General features: G+C 40.6%; 2 protein-coding genes across 2 annotated transcripts in view; both read right to left on the bottom strand.

The window, feature by feature from the left end:
* Positions 1-2,348: 2,348 nt before the first annotated feature.
* Positions 2,349-4,920, bottom strand: LOC103038871 (myeloid-associated differentiation marker-like protein 2). The gene has a single exon (XM_007246209.4). It carries the CDS (start codon positions 4,155-4,157, stop codon positions 3,222-3,224), a length of 936 nt encoding a protein of 311 aa, XP_007246271.1. The 5' UTR covers positions 4,158-4,920; the 3' UTR covers positions 2,349-3,221.
* A 5,307-nt stretch (positions 4,921-10,227) lies between these two features.
* aspscr1 (ASPSCR1 tether for SLC2A4, UBX domain containing) overlaps positions 10,228-18,939 on the bottom strand; it is a 54,639-nt gene continuing 45,927 nt past the window's right edge. The window contains exons 14-17 of the mRNA XM_049465580.1: positions 18,707-18,758; positions 17,545-17,614; positions 13,986-14,170; positions 10,228-10,456 (exon numbers count right to left, since the gene is read on the bottom strand). Coding sequence (XP_049321537.1) covers positions 10,446-10,456; positions 13,986-14,170; positions 17,545-17,614; positions 18,707-18,758 — 318 coding nt within the window. The 3' untranslated portion in view covers positions 10,228-10,445. The remainder of the gene's footprint in view (positions 10,457-13,985; positions 14,171-17,544; positions 17,615-18,706; positions 18,759-18,939) is intronic.

Here is an 18,939-nt window from a genome sequence, read left to right as displayed (position 1 = left end):
AATAAAGCAGAGCGAAGCAGAATGGTTGGTGACAGGTTGAAAAAAATGAGAGCGATTATCTACATCAGCGAGTCAGCAACTCTCCTCCTCAGCGTGTGTTATCAGTAAGCACCTTTTGAAGGGGATGTACTGCTGGTTGGGTGGCCACACACACACACACACACACACACACACAGGACGGTTTAGAGGCTGGAGTATGTAGTTGTAGTGTAATTATGAGCAGTGATGCTTTATCACACACAGAACACAGACAGTCATTAGCAGCTGCAGCTCTGAGTGGCTAAGCAAGGTTCAGTACACTGCTGGAGAGCAGCTCTTGCAACTCTCTCTCACTCTCTCTCTCTCAGTCTCTCTCTCTCTCTTTCTCTCTCTGTAAACGAGCACTCTTACACTCTTTATGCCAGACAACTAAAGCACACCAACGTCACACAGACACAGCCTGTACTACACAACCTCAGGTATAGCACACCTGTCCTTAACACTTCTGTACACATTAAGAAAGGAGAAATGGAGCAAGAGAGAGAGAGCGTGGAGAATGAGAAGGACAAAGAAAAAAGGACGATAGCTAAAAAAGTAAGAGAAGAGAGTGATTAGAAAAAAATAAATAGAAGGAAGTAGAAGGATAAAGAGAAAAAGAAAACAAAGAAGGAAAAAGAATATTAGAAGTGCCAAAAGAGAGAGAGGAGACAAAAGAGAGTAACAAAAAAAAAGAAATCCATAAGGAGAGGAAAATAAAGATAATGACAAAAAACAAGTACAAGAGACAGCAGAGGAGAGGAACGAGGGAGAAAGAAAAACCAAGATGAATCGACAGAGAGGGGAAAAGAAAGAAAGAAAGAAAGAAAGAAAGAAAGAAAGAGAGGTAAAGAGACACGTGAGCATGGACACAGAGGGTGAGAGAAAGAAAAAGAAAGAAAAAAGGAGAGAGTGAAATAGAAAAAGAGAAGGAGAAAGAAACCAGAGGAAAAATACAGAGGAGAGATAGAAAGAAGAAAGACAAAGAAATAAAGCAATAGCAAATGCAAATGGGGAGTGAGAAACAAAGAAAGTTAAAGTTAAGAGGAAACAGGGGCAAGAACTAGAGAGAGAGACTAGGGAGAAAAGAAAAGAGAAAATAAATAGAGAGACAGAGAGAGTGAGAGAGACAGAGAAAAAGAGAGAGACTAGGGGGAAAATAAAAGAAATAGAGAGAGAGACAGGGAGAGAGCAAGAATAAGAAAGAAAGAAAGAGAGAGATTAGCAGAAAAAATAGAAAAAGACAAGAAATAGAGAAACAGAGAGCAAAAGGGATCAAGAGATCGACTAGGAGAAAAAAGGAAAAAAATAGAGAGACAGAGAGAGCAAAAGGGACAGAGAGACAGTGAGAGAGAAGAAGAGAGACTAGGAGGAAAAAGAAAAGAGAGACAGAGATAGCAAAATGGACAGAGAAAGAAAAAGAGAGAGATTAGCAGAAAAAAAGAAAAAAAAAGAAATAGAGAAACAGAGAGCAAAAGGGACAAAGAGAGATAAAGAGATAGACTAGGAGAAAAAAGAAAAGAAATAGAGAGAGAGCAAAAGGGACAGAGATACAGTGAGAGATAAAGAGAGACTAGGAGGGAAAACACAAGGGAGACAGGGAGAGCAAAATGGACAGAGAGAGAGAAAGAGAGAGATTAGCAGAAAAAGGGGAAAAGAAAAGAAGTAGAGAGGCAGAGAGATAAAGAGAGAGACTAGGAGAAAAAAGGAAAGAAATAGAGAGACGGAGAGAGAGCAAAAGGGACAGAGAGACAGAGAGATAAAGAGAGAGACTAGGAGGAAAAGTAAAGAGAGAGAGAGATAGTTAGAGTTAGAGAGAGCGCTGGTGATAGAAAGTGTGTAGTTTGTGAAAGGAGAAGTGTGTGCAGATCTTAGCGCTGCTGACTCGGCTGGATTAGTGGCTGCGTCCTCCAGGAGACTGAACATGCTGACTGAGAGAGAGAGAGAGCCAGTCGCCAGCTGGACAATTGGGGAGGCAGGGGGGTGGGGGGCAACACCCCCAGAAGCAGCCAGCCTGTGGACAGGACTGCGGGCAGGGGAATGGAGGTGGCCTTCCAGGATTAAGGTGGTCACAGCAGAGTGGGCTTTTAGAGGTATTTTGGGCCGGGCGATCCTCAGTAAGCAGGATGGCAGACAGGGTGGGTGAGGGTTGAGTTTCGGGGTTAACTAATACTGAATCCCGGGTCACGCAAAACCACACACATCCACCCTCAGCACTTTTACAGGAATGAGAGGAATGCTGGGCACGCAGTCTGATGCAGCGCTCTGTACATGTGGGCACCAGGGGAATTTGCCATCCAGAAATGAGAGAGTGAGAGACAATGAGAGAGATATAGAGAGAAAGGGTTTATTTATTTATTTTGTAATTTACTGAATGACATTTTCAGAATAAAAAAGGAAGAATATTATTTTTAATTTTAAATAAAAACAAATCAAAGCATCCAAAACTTTGACATGACAAGGTATGATGCCACTTTACATGTGGCATCTTTAAAATACACTACAGTATTTGTTCAAATGTTTTAAATGTTTGTGGACACCCCTTCTAATGAATGCATCTAGCTACTTTAATATACAACCATTGCTGACACAGAGGGACCAGTCTTGACATGCTGGTCCCTGTACAGTAAAAGTACTGTAAAAGTAAAAGACTTTTTAGTCGCTAAATGCATTCAAATACTCACAGCAATGCAACAAAATCTAGCAGAAAGGCTTCTCAGGACAGAAGAAACAGCTACTCCAACAAAAGCAGGCTACACTCTTAATCCCATTGATTTTAGAAGAAACAATATAAATATAAATCCTTCTGTTCATATAGTGTAATGCTAAAGGATGACAAAAAGTAATACATATTTTTACAAAAGGATGTTTTCCTCAGGGACTATTTCATCTAGCCTGGCACATAACCTATAACCTATTCCACTATGAATACATTTATTTTAAAACAAACATATAATTATGAAATGCAATATTATTAATTAAATATCATAAATAACAATTAAAAAAATGTCTGTCCTACAAGACTGAGGCTGTCCCTGTTGCAAACTATTGTTTAAACTGTGTAAACCATAGACCTAGGCAATGCCAAGTGGCATCCAATCCACCCTCAGGACTGTTGGGGGCTACAGTTGGATGATTACAAGTCCAAAACCAAATACTACAGTGGGCACAAGCAGGCAGAAGTTCCACATAGCCATAAACAGATGTCATACCCGTGGGTGCTGTGCTACAAAACGTGTCCTCTGAGAATAGCAGAGGTCTGCGATGTACAGAGCCAGGTTAACAAAGCAGAACACGGTCACAACCAGCTGGCTATCCCAGGCACACTTCCCTCTGGGGCAGCCCTGAGGTCGGATCGGCGTCCCGTACTTCTTGTCGAAGGAAAAGACGGGCCAGACCACAGCGGCGCTCAGGTACAGCAGCACGGCGCCAAAGGCGTAGAGAGCCACCAGACGATCCGAGGGAGGTCTCAGAGGTTTGATCCGGTCGCACACATTGAGGGCCACCACCAGTGTGGTGGCGGCCAAGCAGCCACCGAATACAGCAGCGCAGTAGATGGTGGCTGCATGGTGAGAGAACTCAGTCCTTGCAGCGAAGATGGTGCAGCCCACGAAAACCTGAGCCACTTTCAGGAGCCCAGATGGTGTGGACATGTAGGCTGCCTGCTGACCCGCTTTAGCCCGGGACAGGAAGACTTCAGCAGCGTAGGCCCCAAACGTGACCCAGGAACATGCAGTCACTGCAATCCTGAAGTTACGCACTTCACAGTCGTTGTAGGGGCACTCTGAGCTCACAAAGTAGGCTGGGTACAAAATTGAAGTCATGAGGTACAGCAGAGTGGCTGATGCGGCCAGGGTGACGGTCAAGTTCTCCCAGGACACTGGAAGGCAAGAGTTGAGTCGTGTGACATCCAGGATGAAGACAATGGCAGACAGGACAAAGCAAGCACTCCAGACTGCGATGCAGAATGTCCCATAAGTGGCATTGTAGCCGGCGACGTGAAACACCAAGGAAATGACCGCACAGCCTAAAGCTAGCTGGGTCAAATGGACAGCACCCAGAGGAGACAATACAGCTGTCGGGTTTAAATAAGACCCAGCTTTAGGGGTTAGATTAGTCGTCCTTCTTTTCTGAGATAGCATGTCTCACAGAAATGGTTCTTAAACACGTCCGGAAGGAATTGCTGTTGTTAAAACAGAGTTGTTGCAGGTTTATCCACTAGATTCTGGATGTTGAACCTTAGTTTGGACTTTCATAGATTTCAAACTGTGGCCTGACTCTGGTCACTTCAGATCACAGTCATGTACGATTTGTGTCAGGTTGTCCAGGTGAAAGTCCACTTGCGATGTGATGGTGACCTCTGGCTCCTTGTTGCCTGTAGTTGCCGGGGCAGGACAGATGACAGTGGGTGTTCTTGAGAATCTCTCTCTTTCTCTATCACTCTCTTTCTCTTAGACACTTCCCTCCGGCTCCTCGGAGTGCTGTCTCTTCCTCACGGGCACGCAAAGTATTTCTGTCTCTATTTTGGAGTGTGTGACTCACAAACTGTCACAAACAAAACACGTCAAAATGGCTGGGGACTGCGCCACAAGCTGATTCAGGCTTTGGCCTGAAAATACGCGCTCACTGCATTGCCATTGTCACAGTCAGTCATCAAGCAAATTAAGAGTAATCAGCTTGCATCAATTCTGATCTTCAACTCTGTGAAATATATTTACCAGTGGTGTTTCTTAACCAGCTGAATTCCAGGAAAAAAACTGCAGAATCGGATAAACAGTCCACTCAAACAGGTACCATGGAGTGTCTTCTCTTTATCTCTTTATCCAGAAACAGCTATCTATCTCCTCGTCTGCAAGCTTCGAAGACTCCCTAACCATGTGCCTGCACAGCCGACAGCCCACCAACCAACTAAAGAAACGTAGGGGCCCTGGGAAGCGAAAGTTATTTAAGCTGGGGCGTGGCACAGGGTATGGATGCTTGAGGGTTGGAATGCATCTCTGGGGCAGCACAGGGGCAACAGGCTCCTGCCCCAGACGTTGAAGGGGAAACTGACTGGAGTTCAGCTATTAATAGGACTAAGCAGTCAACTAAGCACTTGACAAAGGAACTGTCATGGTTCTGTCAGTTAAGCAGTTGAACCATGTGCACTCTGACACAATTTCCTTAGGATGGTCTAAGCGACTCAGCGAGACTCTGGATTGGCTGTTGATAAGGCACATATTTTAAGATGAAGAATCTTCAACTGTCAGTGTAGAGTCAGGTACAGTGGTGTATTTTACTTTAAATTAGTAAAACAAAATTAAAGCCAAATTCCCCTTCACATAAAAGTGATACACATGGTTTTGAGAGCCACACATGTTAAAATAACTTTTAGAGGGCTTATTAATTTAAAGAAAAGTGCTTTAAAGGACTTTCAAAAAAAAAAATAATAAGAAAATGTTTTGCAAAGGTTTCTTGGAAGTCACTCCACATTTACAAACTAAAGAACCCCTAAAAGTTCCTCAAGGAACCTGTGCTGTTAAGAGTGTTGAAGGACCATGTATAGTTCCAAGAAGGTATATACAGCTGTGGAAAAAAATTAAAGACACCACTTCAGTTTCTAAATCAGTTTCTCTGATGTTGTTATTTATAGTAAAATGAACATTGTTCTTTATTCTATAAACTACGGACAACATTTCTTCTGGAAGATTTTTTTTCCTTTGGGATGTCATTTATAACATTTATTTGAGAAATGCTAAATGAGAAATGGCTAAAATAACAAAAAAGATGCAGAGATGCTTTCAGACCTCAAATAATGCAAAGAAAACAAGTTCATATTCATAAAGTTTTAAGAGTTCAGAAATCAATATTTGGTGGGATAACCCTGGTTTTTAATCACAGTTTCCATGCATCTTCACATGTTCTCCTCTACCAGTCTTACACACTGCTTTTGGATAACTTTATGTCACTCCTGGTGCAAAAATTCAAGCAGTTCAGTTTGGTTTGATGGCTTGTGATCATCCATCTTCCTCTTGATTATATTCCAGGGGTTTTCTTAGTTTTTTTCCAGAGCTTCTAGCTATATGCAAGATAACAGGTTCCTTTTGGAGTGGCCTGTTGCAAGCACAGCTTCCTTTCACCACAAATGTACGTCGTTTTTGTGTCTACTGCCATCTTGTGGACAAATCTGTTCAACACCAGGCAATGCAAGATTTCAGAGCTGATATTCAAATTCAAAATAGTGTATTTAAAACGCACAACATGTGCACTGCACACTGGATTACTGCAACTCAGGAGGACTATAGATGCTGAGAAGTAAAGGGTACCCACACAGTGCAGCACCACCAAGATGTGGATACTTTAGACTCAAAATAATAATTGCGTTCAGTGCTTTAGTTTAGTGGTCGTCAGTCCTGATCCTGGAGTACCATGGACTTGTATATTTGTTCACATTGTTGTTGTGCTATGACCTTCCTGCTCTTACACACCAGCTGACCTCAGAAAGGATTTGTTAAGAAGGCCTAATTAACATAACAGCCTGCCAGGCCCAACAACTCAAATGTAAGTCTACATAATGTGGCTGTAAATTAACAAATAGCTTAGTTCAACAGCCACAGTGTGAATCTGAGGATGTTCAAAATATCAGACCTTGTTATGGTCCCATTATTTTTAAGGTCCCTGTGCATAAAGGAACAGGGTTCTGATTTGGATTCTGTTTTCTGATAAAATATACCGTAGATCTGCCAGGTGACCTGAAGGAGAAACCTATCAAAATGCTTTGTGACATCAGCGTAATATTTTCATTTGACTCTATTTTGCTTTTGATCAGTTTATTCCCACTATAAATTTAAAAGATTATTAGATATCTGGAGGGCCTTTTTTATTGTTCTACTGTGCAGCAATAACTGCTCAAACATGAACTTAATAGGGGAGATCAAGAAGAAAACAAATGCAAACAGAAAAAAAAGAAAAAACAGCACCTCAAAAATTAGGCAAAAATAATTAAATTATGTTATTTATGTGAAGAAATTAAAAAGTACATACATTTTGTGCCACCACGTCACCACATACACTAGTTTGATTGTTTTATATGTGTGACTAACAGGCCACTAAGGCAACAGGCTTTCAAGAACACTATCTACATTGACTGCAGCCTATTTTTCTTTTCAATAATTTTTAAAGGGAACTTCTGAGGGAGCGTGATTCAGATTGGGAGCACATCCTGTGGACTAATAAAATCAAAATATATAAATAACATAAAAAAAAATCAAAATATAACTTTCTGGCTGCAGTAGTCAAATCTGTGCACTACATAGGGAGTAGGGAGCCAATTGAGATTCAGCCTCATGTGTGAATGGGCAGAATATACAGTAACCAATCAAAATTTAATCCAATTTGATTTGCCTTAATCCACATCTATATAACCAACACTATAATCTTTACAGGCTTTACAGTGGCAGAGTGACCCTTTTCCATGAAACCAGAGCCTCTCTGACCCTCTGCCATCCAAATGCCTGTAGAAAGCACCGGTCAAAAACAACGACTGTCATATTAAATCCATCTGGCCTCAATGCTTTGAAAAGTAAAAAAAAAAAAAGACCCTAGCAAATCATGCCTTTGGTGGGTTTTTTATCAGGAGCGCTCATCCGTAACTTTCTCCAGTGTCACCTGCACATGGGCCTCGATTCCACCCAGCAGGTGCGTGCAGCATGTGCCCCTTCCTCGCCCCCCTGCTTCCCAGTGCCTCTTCAAAGCGGCCCGCCACAGCTGGAAGTAATTAGGGGGCTGGATGGGGATGGAGGGCTGGAAGAGCAGGGCACGGAGGGGCAGTCAGCTAGTTAAGGAATGACAAGTGCCAGGAGCACCAGGCTACCCCCTCTGGACACTTTGAAGTTCCCTCAGATGGGTAGCAGAGAGAGAGAGAGAGAGAGAGAGAGAGAGAGAGAGAAAGGGTGGGTGTGTGTTTAGGAACAGTGGGCCCGGGAACATCAAAGCGTCAGATACTCAGGGTTAAAAAAAAAAAAAGCCACCTGAATAAGTTAAATTGCAAGTGGCCAAAAAAAAAAAAAAAGGAAACGCCAGTGAAGGATAGCTTCCCATTCCACCCCTAAACATCCTGCGTTTTCTAAATGCCTTCCTCTCGCTCCAAAAACATGGAGAGACCCGAGGGTGAAAAAGCTGTAGAGTAACTGTACTCAAACAGAAGTATGTGAACATTCGATAAGCAGTTTATTAGGAACACTGTACGAATACTGGGTAACCTTTGCCCTCAAAACAGCATCAATTCTTTATGGAACTAATTCCACACAAGGTGGGGTCGACTGGGGGACAAATCTGATTAATTACAACAGAATTTGATGAATAATCACAATTAATGACACTTTTTCTTCTCCTTAAGACTAAGCTTTTAATGATGTGAATATAAATAAAATGTTAAATGTATATTAGGCTTAGAAATATATAAATGTATCAATCACACCGATATTCCATGATTTGATCAAGATTAAAATCATGATTAAAATGTTCTAAAGGCTGGAGTAGTGTGGTATGCAGAGTAGAGCATTTAATGTATTATGATAAATATCTCAGGGTAGTTTTTAATGCTTTTCAAATTTAAATATTTTTAATAATAGTTTAACTAAGAGCTTTAATGGGAGAAATAAATACTAGTGTAGCTCCATATTCCACCACGAAAAGTGTCTGTGTATCTGTGTGTGTGTGTGTGTGTGAGTGAGAGAGAGAGAAAGAGAAAAAGAGAGATACTACATTTCAGTGTTAGTAAAGAGTAGGCTATCTTGTAAACTTGACAGTAGTGATGCTGTGATCGCTAAATAAAACTGCTAATAAATCAACAAGATCTGTATAACTGATTGTAAAATTAATGCAATGAAGTTTTAAAATAAATCAGATGCGTTAACACAATTAGAGCACTAGTTCTAACACATAGTTTTCCTGTATCATCAGTAATCCTGCACCTAACATCTTCCACTTATTCACTATTACCTACACGACCCTGGTAACCTCCTTCACCTAACAGCTATGTTGCTGTGGCTGTTTATGACCTGATCAGCAACACAACCACAAAACAACTAACCCCAACTTCACAATACGCTAATCATCCACTACACCACAAGCTCTTCACAGGAGTCATCAGGTAGGCACTTCCCTTTGTCAGTGATTTGCTGAATTAGGACCACAACATCCCCAAAAGGTTCAGTAGTGAATTGTGGCGTCCCAAACTCACTCCCCTCCAAGCTCACTACATAGGACGTCTACTCTCTCTACACTTTCAGCTACTCCTGACAATTTTTTCATGACTGCCCTCAGCACACGGCCTCTGAACTCAAATTCTTCCAACACAGACGTGACTGACTTGGCTACAAATCCCCTAAAGCCTATCTCACAACCAAAGCTGTTCTACTGGATTCAACTGTGCTGTTCCTCTGATGCTGTTGATGCCAAATGTCCCTACTAGCCAATGATGCCTTAGCTCCATTCCATAGAAACGAAGCCAAAACTGTCCACCATGTTGTCAAATTTGCAACCAGAGTCTGGACACATTTAAATCAGTAGACCCACCCAGTTCTTTCAAACAAAGCGTATATATCAGACTTCCTTTACTGACAGTTTACAGTAGTAAAAAAAAAGTGTTTTTTACCCTGGACATCCAGTGTAACTGTTGGAAAAAAACACTGGAAAAGGAAAGTCCTTGAAACAGGAGATGGACAGATATTTACCTTATACTACAACCTGCAGAGACACTAGACCTGTGGTGGCTTCACTTTTAAAAGAAAACATTACACTGTTCATGTTTTAATACCATTATGGTACCAATCCATGTAGAAATCAAAGTTCGTCACATAAGGCTATGATTTTCCAGTCTTTACACATCAAGTTTAATGAGCTTGTTTGTTTTGTGTCTGGTACTGGAAGCATAATGAAGAAAAATGGAAGAAATAGTATTTGGGGTTTAAATGCGTAACTGAAAACAAGTAGATTTGCCTGATACAAAAAAATAACAAGAAACTATAGAGTATAACTATGAATTATAATTAATGATAGTTCAGTCTACACTATAATCTATTTGTGTGGACAGCCTGATCTTCAAGTCTCAACATCTCTAAATGAGGCTCAGTCACAATGAAAGGAACAGTGTTACAAACCCAAAAATAAAGAGCGACGTTCCTTTTAGATGTGTTATGAAAAATGAAAGAAAATCAAAAAACACACAGCAGCGGACACATTAGCTTTATTTAACAAAGCATCCCATTAGTTTATTGCAAAACTATGGATTTGGCTCTATTTGCATTGGCAACTATGAGAACCAATTTCATGAATTACATACATTTATGAATGAATCTATTAAGCACAATCTGAAGTGGCTTTCTTCTGTTGAGGAATCCATTCTTACATTATTTTTTAAGACATCTTCTAGTGGCTCCATGTCTGCATTATTTCTTACCTACGGAAAGAAAAGTAAAAAAATGTTATTAGCAAATTTAAAGCATTTCAAAAATGCAAATATGTTTAGACATAAATTAAAAACACATTCAAAACTAATGGAAATATGAGTAGCAAATTTACACACACTCCCATTAACACATGTTCACTTCAACAGATTTACAAAGTGAAGACGTTTGGCATAACTATGCTGTATCCAGATTTTTGATCGTTTAGACAGCAGAGATGGGCACTTGAGTTTGAATCACACTTTATTTGCCTGCAAAAACAGTCTAAACACTGGCTTTTATATTTTTATATTTTTAAATGACCAAAATAATCTGAATAAATAAACATGCGGTGACTATTTTTCCGAATGAGTTATGATAGAATAACATTGTGGTCAGAGACCTAAACCCTGGTTAAAAGCTGGAATATTCTCAAAAGCACACCAGAAGATGACCAAACACAGATATTCATGTTCAAATCCTTGAAAAAGAATAAAAAGGGGGTAATAAAAGTCAGTCCCCAGTAATTTCCAGTCATTTTCACTCTTCTGGAACAGGAAGATCCAAGTAGTCTTTTGTAGGCCTGATGACAGTTCTCCAAAAACAGACGCCTAAATAGTCCTGCTATTATTAAGAGAGCTGTCCATTCAGAACTTCCAAGACATTCTTCTTACTGCCCGGCATTAGTACTTCCAAACCCCCAAAACCTTCAGAGCAGAATTCAAACATGTGGAGCAGAAGATCAATCAGCTCTTTATTTCTTTCGCTCTCTATTTTCCATCCCAGAAGACAAAAGGGCTGCACTGCATGTGAGAAACATCCAGAAGAACACAATAAAGACATGAGAAAGCAAAACGGATCAGCAGTGTGGCCGCCACCGTGACCACAGAGCAACACACAACAGAGAGAGAGGAGGCTTGAGGAGGCCCAGAGCCAGGGGCCCTTCGCTGCTTCATGTGGCCCAGACTGGGCCCCTCCACTCTGGCTGTGCGACAGCCTGGAGCCCCCTGGTGGAGGTGGAGGCCGCAAAGAGGGAGAAGGAGGGAAGGAAGGAAGGTGCCCTATTGTGAAGGCCTTATCTCCAGCAGTGAAGTGGGCAGTGCAAGTATTTGTGGTTTGGAGGGCTGAGGGTGGAGGTCAGAGAGGAATTCAGCAGGTCTGTTACACATTAATACAGTGGGACACTGGAGGAATTAGGACGGAGAACGGGTTAAAGACTCACTGACTCTTTCTCCTGCTTGCTTTCAACAACAAAATGTATGAGCTCATGTTTTAAAAGAAGCCAGCTGTCAGTTATAAAACACAAGCAATGCAAAAATGGGTCCAGAATGCTGTAGGTAGCATTTAAGAACATTGTCAATACATACAACTGATCAGTGGTGGGTTTTCTAAAACCTTCATGAGAACATGAGAAAAATTAAAAACATTTCCTAAATCCCTTTGTGACTAACATGGAACTTAGACTCATTTGCAAAATTAAAATTGCAACCCATAAATTTGTTTGTTAATTTAAAAATAATCTGAACCCTTTATGATTCAAATTTACTTCTTAAATTAAAGTACCTAAAAATGATACAATTTGCTAAATATCCTTAAAAAATAACTCCTGTATTTTACAGACTTACAACGCATACTATCAATGAAAGTCTGTTTTTTGTGGTCTATTTTTATACATAAGGCGCATTTTAAGTCACAATAGTAAGGAACAAGGGTATCGCACAGTAATCTACACAGATTTCTCTCCTGAAAACTGTTTATTTGGGTGAGTAAAGCACTTCTATTTATGCACAGTAAGCTTAGAATTCCAATATTTTCAACGATGTGGTTAAATGCTGTCCAACAGCGCTACACTGAGGAACCCTGAGTGTTCCGGTAAGCCAGGGCACCATCAGCTAGCGGTTTATCCCACAAAGCTTATTGTAACACAGCAATCACGCAGACTACATTCTAATATACTCACATCTGAATGATGAAAGACCTAGCGATGCAGTTAGCAGCCAGCTAATGCTAATACTGCTCCAGCCTTGGTGCTAGAAAAACTTCACTGTAACTCCAGGATTAGGCACACTATCGATTTTCGGGAAAATGAAAGGAATTTACGCGCACCTTATAGTGCGAAAAATACAGTAAAACAACAACAAAAAAACAATACTGGTGCACTGGCTCTGAGCATGCCAACAGCATCTTTATATACAATGACATACCAAAAGTCATTGGATAGCAGAATGTAGATTTTATTTTATTATGAAATGTTAACCTGAGGGAACAGCTTCAAAATGCTCAGCCCTATATAAGTTGTGAGGGGTTATCTTGTGACTGAGGTTGCTCATGACAAGGTAATGTAAACCATAAGATTTAAAGTGAGACCTGATAGTGGGCAATTTATAGATGGGACATTCCAGTTCTGATGCTGTGCGGGATGTTGTGTGTACAGAGAACGGACCCCAAAAAGCATTACCACCATAAGTTCACCTTCGGAAAAAATAATCAATTTGCACTTCTGGGTTGCCAAAGCTTTAGGACTAACATATAAAAGGATAATTGGGTGCTTGTGGTGACAGGCTTGATATGTGATGGGTAAGAATTGTAAGTAATGTTTTTCAAATTTTCTTTTATATCAGTAATTTAAATACTTATTGGTTAATATCTTTTTTTAGAATGTTTTTTTTGTTCAGATATTATTTTTACTTGGGAATACATTGAGGGTGAACCTTATTTGCAGGGCAGCCGTGTATTTACAATTCATTTAAAAGGTATTGAAAAGATTTAATAAGAAATGAGAAATAATAAGGAACAATATAGTAAAAAATAATAAATAAAAGAAATACAAATTTTAAATTGACGTTTAATATTGATAAATAAAATATGTATGAAAAATGAAATGCCCATAAAAAATTGACACATAAAAAGTAAAGAATTTATAAAATATAATAATAATAACAAAAATAATAAGTAAAAAACAAGCATAAAATAGCTAATTGAATAAATAAATAAAAATAAATAAAACAACTAAAAAGATAAATAAAAAGATAAACTCATTTAAAAACTCATTTAAAACAATTACAGGCTTTCTGCTGGTGCCCAGAAACTAAAAGTTTAAAATGATTCAGTGATCCCAGCAAGCTAAAATTTAACTTTTCCTGTAGCGAATTTCAGATCGCTGGTGCGCTGTAGCTAAAAGCAGATTTTCCCAGTTCAGTATGTAAAAGCACTCAACCACTGATACTTTTTGTGGTATAGTAATGAGAAAATGTACATAAATCGGTGGTTCAGTTTCAACCGGTGGTGCCTTTTCAGCACAGATGCAGACATAGAATTAAGAATTCTTTAAAAAATAGTTCTGCATTTCAGAGCCTTTTGGAGCCTTTAGAGTTTATGGGAAACACAAAATGTGGCAATTTTTATAATGTTATGTTTATACATTTGTCCGGAAATCTCTTTATCAAGAAACACCCCATAAAACTTTTAAATCCCTGGTACTGGAAACAATCATTGTGAACTAGTGAGGGTATTACAGATTATGGGACATAAACCTCTACACACCTGGTAGTTTGAGCCATTTGGGCACCTTGGCAGGGTCAGTGCGTGCAGGTTTGACTGCCTGGCTCTCAGGGTCTGAAGTGTCCTCTGGGCCTGGCTGAATACTGGAGGGTTTGCTGGGCTCCAGCGGGACAGAGTCTTGAGGGGGCTGAGAGCAGGAGGTTGGAGCTGGAGACCTGGGAATGCAGCTAAAGAGAAAGATAAAAAAGAGAGGGGGGCAAAGATTAAAGGAGAGGATATCAAAGATTTGGAGAGAAATCGGAAGGAAGAGAGAAGACAACAGAGGGGCTTAAGGAGACAACGAGTTCCGATGCTTTGGTCCCCCGAAAGTGCTTTTAGACTGGAGGACGTATTTTGTGTGTGTGTGTGTGTGTGTGTGTGTGTGTGTTTTGGTGGGTTAACCCAGTCTCTCTTGGCCACTTTCATGTGAAGGAGAAGAGAGTAAATAGGTGAAAGGCCACGACCTCTTGAGAGGCTGCTGTTATTAGAAGCTTCCTGTGGAGAGCCACTTCAGTGCAAACATCTTAATCTTTCCGGCTACAAGCATTTCCGCAGCGCAGGACAGCAGCCACCTGCTGCTCCTCCACCAACATCCATATCCTCCTCCACAGAGAAGCCACAGGCGGGCCCGTGTGCTGTATGCATCCCTGGGCAAATGCAATCTGAAATCACGTGCCAAATTCACTAATTATTAGGGATACCCTGACCTGGTTATTTTGCCTCCAGATCTGTTTTTAGTCTCTTAAAGCTAAGTATCAGCTGATAGTAATTAGATCTGATCTTTGTCAATAATAAAACAACAATGACTTTAGTTATTTATAGTGTTTTAATAAGTGTTTAAGTGACTGCCCATACCTGACTGTTCAGTTCCCAGTTCCTTTAAAACACTGCAGCCAAGTCTGAGTGTGCAACCTTGTGCACGTGTGTGTGTGAGTGAGTGAGTGAGTGAGTGAGTGAGTGAGTGAGTGTAGTGGTACACACTCTGGACCGACATCAAATTTAGAGTGAGGTGACTGTGCCATGATTTGGGTTTTAAGTATGTGTATCATGTGTATAAGCATTTAGCATCAACTTTAGCCTCTACTCAGTTCTGATCATGATGTTCACTGGTGGTTTAAAAACATAAAAGCTTTACATAGATCTAGTTTCATGTATTACATAAAATAGATACACACTGAGAGACTCCGACTAAACTCTTTCATTTACCTTCTGAGAATTCTCCTCAGTGCTGCCAGCTGGGAAATACTGCTCAATAAAAGCACCTTGGGGACACCAGGTGACGCTCTAAACACTGTGGTTAAAACAAGAGTCTAAACTGGATTGGTATTAAAACAGCTGATAAAAATATGCCTGAATTGGTCCCAATCCAAATCCACTGGATTGGATGTGGACTTTCACATTAACTAGGGCCTGTTTGCTATGTATAGGTATATGTCTGAGTAAAATTAACATTAATCACAGCTGTCATGCATCTTGACATGGTCTCCTCCACCAGTCTTACACACTGCTTTTGGATAACTTTATGCCACTCCTGGTCCAAAAAATTCAAGCAGTTCAGCTTGGTTTCATAGTTTGTGATCATCCATTTTTCTCTTCATTATATTCCAGTTATATTTCAGAGATTTTCAATTTGGTGAAATCAAAGAAACTTATCATTTTGCTGACACAGATGTCAAAATACACACTCACAGTTTGTTTACTTCTGTAGAGAAGTATTGCCAATAGAATAGGACATGATTATACCCAAGATGAATCCTTTCCCACCATCCCGAATGCCAGACATGGGCCATAGGGGTATGAAGCCTCTAGCATTGAGCTGTGGAACCGTAGTCTCGCAAATGTCCTGACTAAAACTCTTGTCGCTGAATGCAACCAAATCCTCACAGCAGCAATTCTCCAAAATCTAGTAAAAAGCCTTTAATGGACAATAGAAATGATCACTCCAACAAAAGCATGGCACACTTTCCAATACTCTTCTTGATTTCAGAAGAAAAAAAAAGAAAAAAAAAATCAACAAGCAGGTGTCCCAATACTTATGTCCATATAGTATACACATAATCCCCCCGCCAGCACATCCCTGAGTGAGAGAATGTACAGAGCGCGTGACACAGTGAGTGTCTGATCGCCCCATTAAGTCATCACACTGACATGCCAGGCCAGGCAGCAGCAGGAAATGGCATCCCCTTTGAAGTGAATCCTCAAGAGGGGTGTGTGTGTATATGCCCTGATGAAGGAAAGAACGGAACAGGTGGGAGGGGATGTGTGTGAGTGTATAACACTGGGTGTTTGTGTGTGGGGGTCAGGGATACTGGGAAAAAGAGCTACTATCTTTAGACTGGAGAGGATGAGGGGAAATGTGTGCAGGGCTCGAGGAAATGAGGGCGGAATGGGGAATGGGGGTTGTGAAGGTGAGTGTGTGTGTGTGTGTACATGTGGAAGAGGGGGGGCACCTGTGGTTTCAGTGCAACACTCCCATTTGGACAGAACCTCAAAGGCATTCCAGCCAGGCGGATAAGTATCCTCCCAGAAAAAACAGCCGCGGCGTGGGGACGAGGGAGAGAGATAGCGAGTGGCTGAACGGATTGTGCAACTGTATTCTGAAACTGTGATGGAAAACAAGGGCAGTGTGTGCATTTGTGTGTTTTGGGGGCATTTAGGGTCTTCCTGCACGGGAGATAATTAACTTACTGACTGGTTTCAGTGTCATAAGCGACTCTTAATCCTTGCATGACATTTTCTTTTTGTCAAGATTTTTGGACAAAGGTGAAAAAGAAAATTTAAAGTTCATATAATATACTAATTAATATACATCCATTCCTGCATTTCAGGCCTGCAAAACTTTCCAAAAAAGGTTGGGACCATAAAGCATTTACCAAGTGATTATGTTTCCATTAATTCTCACAAAACATAAATGGTGTGGGAGGGTGTGGCACTGAGGATATCAAGCGATGAAGTTTTTCAGGTGTTATTTTGTTCCATTCTTCCTTCAAACACATCTTAAGTTATGCAACCTGTACATGGTCGTCTTTGAAGGAATCTTGAGACATCAAAATTCTTCACAAATTCTCATCTAGACACTACAGGTTAAGACTACAGGTGGGCCTGTCCAGTACCTGAACCCTCCTCTTTCACAGCCATGCCTTTGTAATATTGGTGCACCATGGTGTTTTGCAATGTCTTGTGCAAAATGTTTGGTTAGCTTAATAATGGGGAGTTCTATACCTCTCTAGCCCATGTCTGGTATTAGACATGGTGCCAAAAGGTTCATATTTTTATCTGCACCAGAGATTCCTATTCTATAGACCCAACTTTTCTACAGGGATAGAAAAATATATATTATTTAACCCATTGTAGGTAAATGCTTTCATTAGGGGTGTCCACAGATATTTGTCAAATAGTGCTGTAGGCTCCGACTCATTATCGGTTTCTATTTTTACAACAGCTATATTAGCCTTTTAAACTATTTAAACTCAGCTTTAAAAAAAGAGAATAGTAAATATGAAAATATAAAACTGAAAGGCAAAGAAATAGACAAAACAGAGGAAAGTAAACTATATCGTACCTTGCGATGAGCTCATCAGCCTTCAGAGCAGAAACACTGCTGTCTAGTAGAACACCACGCAGGTAGCACTCTGCCAAACACACATAATCAAAGGTAAACTACAGGAAAAGTTTGAATAAAATCTGAGGCTCTGTACACACATGCATTTTTTTTAGATTTCCATCCCAAACTGACAATAGCTCTTAATAAGAATGCTAGCCCTGTAAGAAGCAACATACATATTTGTAACAGAACAGTAATTACATTTAATCACATGTGGAAATCTGAAATCTAGTCTGTGTGTAGATGCTGTATTACCCAATCCCTGTTCACGTGAACTTCTCCAATTTGTAGTATTGCCAAGAACAAGACTAACACATGCCCCCTTGATACGTATAACATCAGCCACTGCCTCTCTAAAAACTGCTGTTGATGCAGAATCACTAGGCAGCCAACATGCTGGGAGGAAAGCACAGCAACCCAGCACCAATTCATCAGCTAACAGACACCTTTGCTGATCAACATTACATGAACATGAACATTACATTACAGGATTGGAGTGTTATGAGGAGAGAGCACCATCTAAAGAAAGCAAATCTAACTGTACTCTTTGAGCTGATGGTCCTCGGATCATAGTGACAGCGTCTTATACACTGAACAACTCCCTTTAGACACTGAGGTTTTATGCCTGATGTAGTATGGTTCACTGTACTGGGAGCAAAAGGGTATTTGTGATTCAGCCAAGAACATGAATGCGTTGTTTCCTCATTCAGCTCTGTTTTCCCCATCCTCACAAAAACAGAGAGTGCTTTAAAAAAGCTTAGTTTTCAGTGATCAAAAACAGCCTTTTCATGTGGACAAGAGGCCAAAACACAGATAAAAACCTAAAGAACATCTGAAGAACACTTTCACCCACTGATCTGCAGTCAAATACCTTGCTATAACTATCAACTGCTGAAAGCCACTCTTCAGCAAAGTGCCAAGACTGGCATTTCTGAGCGTATGACTCAATCGCAGCTAAAGCATGCACTTCATCATGCTGTCTCCAGTGCCTGTTCTGCACGGTCACCCAGCGTGCCCTCTGTGGCGAGGGGGGCTTTGGGTAAACAGGATTAATTTGATGTCATTGCTTTGGACAGGAGATGAAAGAGACGCACAGAAATGGAAGTCGCTGTTAACAAACCTGTCTTCGCGTCCGAGCCAAAGTACACCAGAGCAGCGGGGAAGAGGTTGGCCTGGGAGAGGACAGGAGAGGGCAGAGAGGAGAAGAGAGGAGAGGGCAAAGAGTGAGATAATTATCACCACATACTCAGATCAAACTCAGATTCACAGAATGAATACAGTGTGGAAAGTGAACTGTACAAAGAACTGTACAAAAAGAGCTCCAAAATATTGGTGGCAAATCTTTCTCTAAAA

This window comes from Astyanax mexicanus, chromosome 16, assembly GCF_023375975.1.
Source record: "Astyanax mexicanus isolate ESR-SI-001 chromosome 16, AstMex3_surface, whole genome shotgun sequence".
Lineage (NCBI taxonomy): Eukaryota > Metazoa > Chordata > Actinopteri > Characiformes > Acestrorhamphidae > Astyanax > Astyanax mexicanus.
Note: the sequence above shows the minus strand (reverse complement) of the source record. Positions and strands in the feature narration are given on the sequence as shown.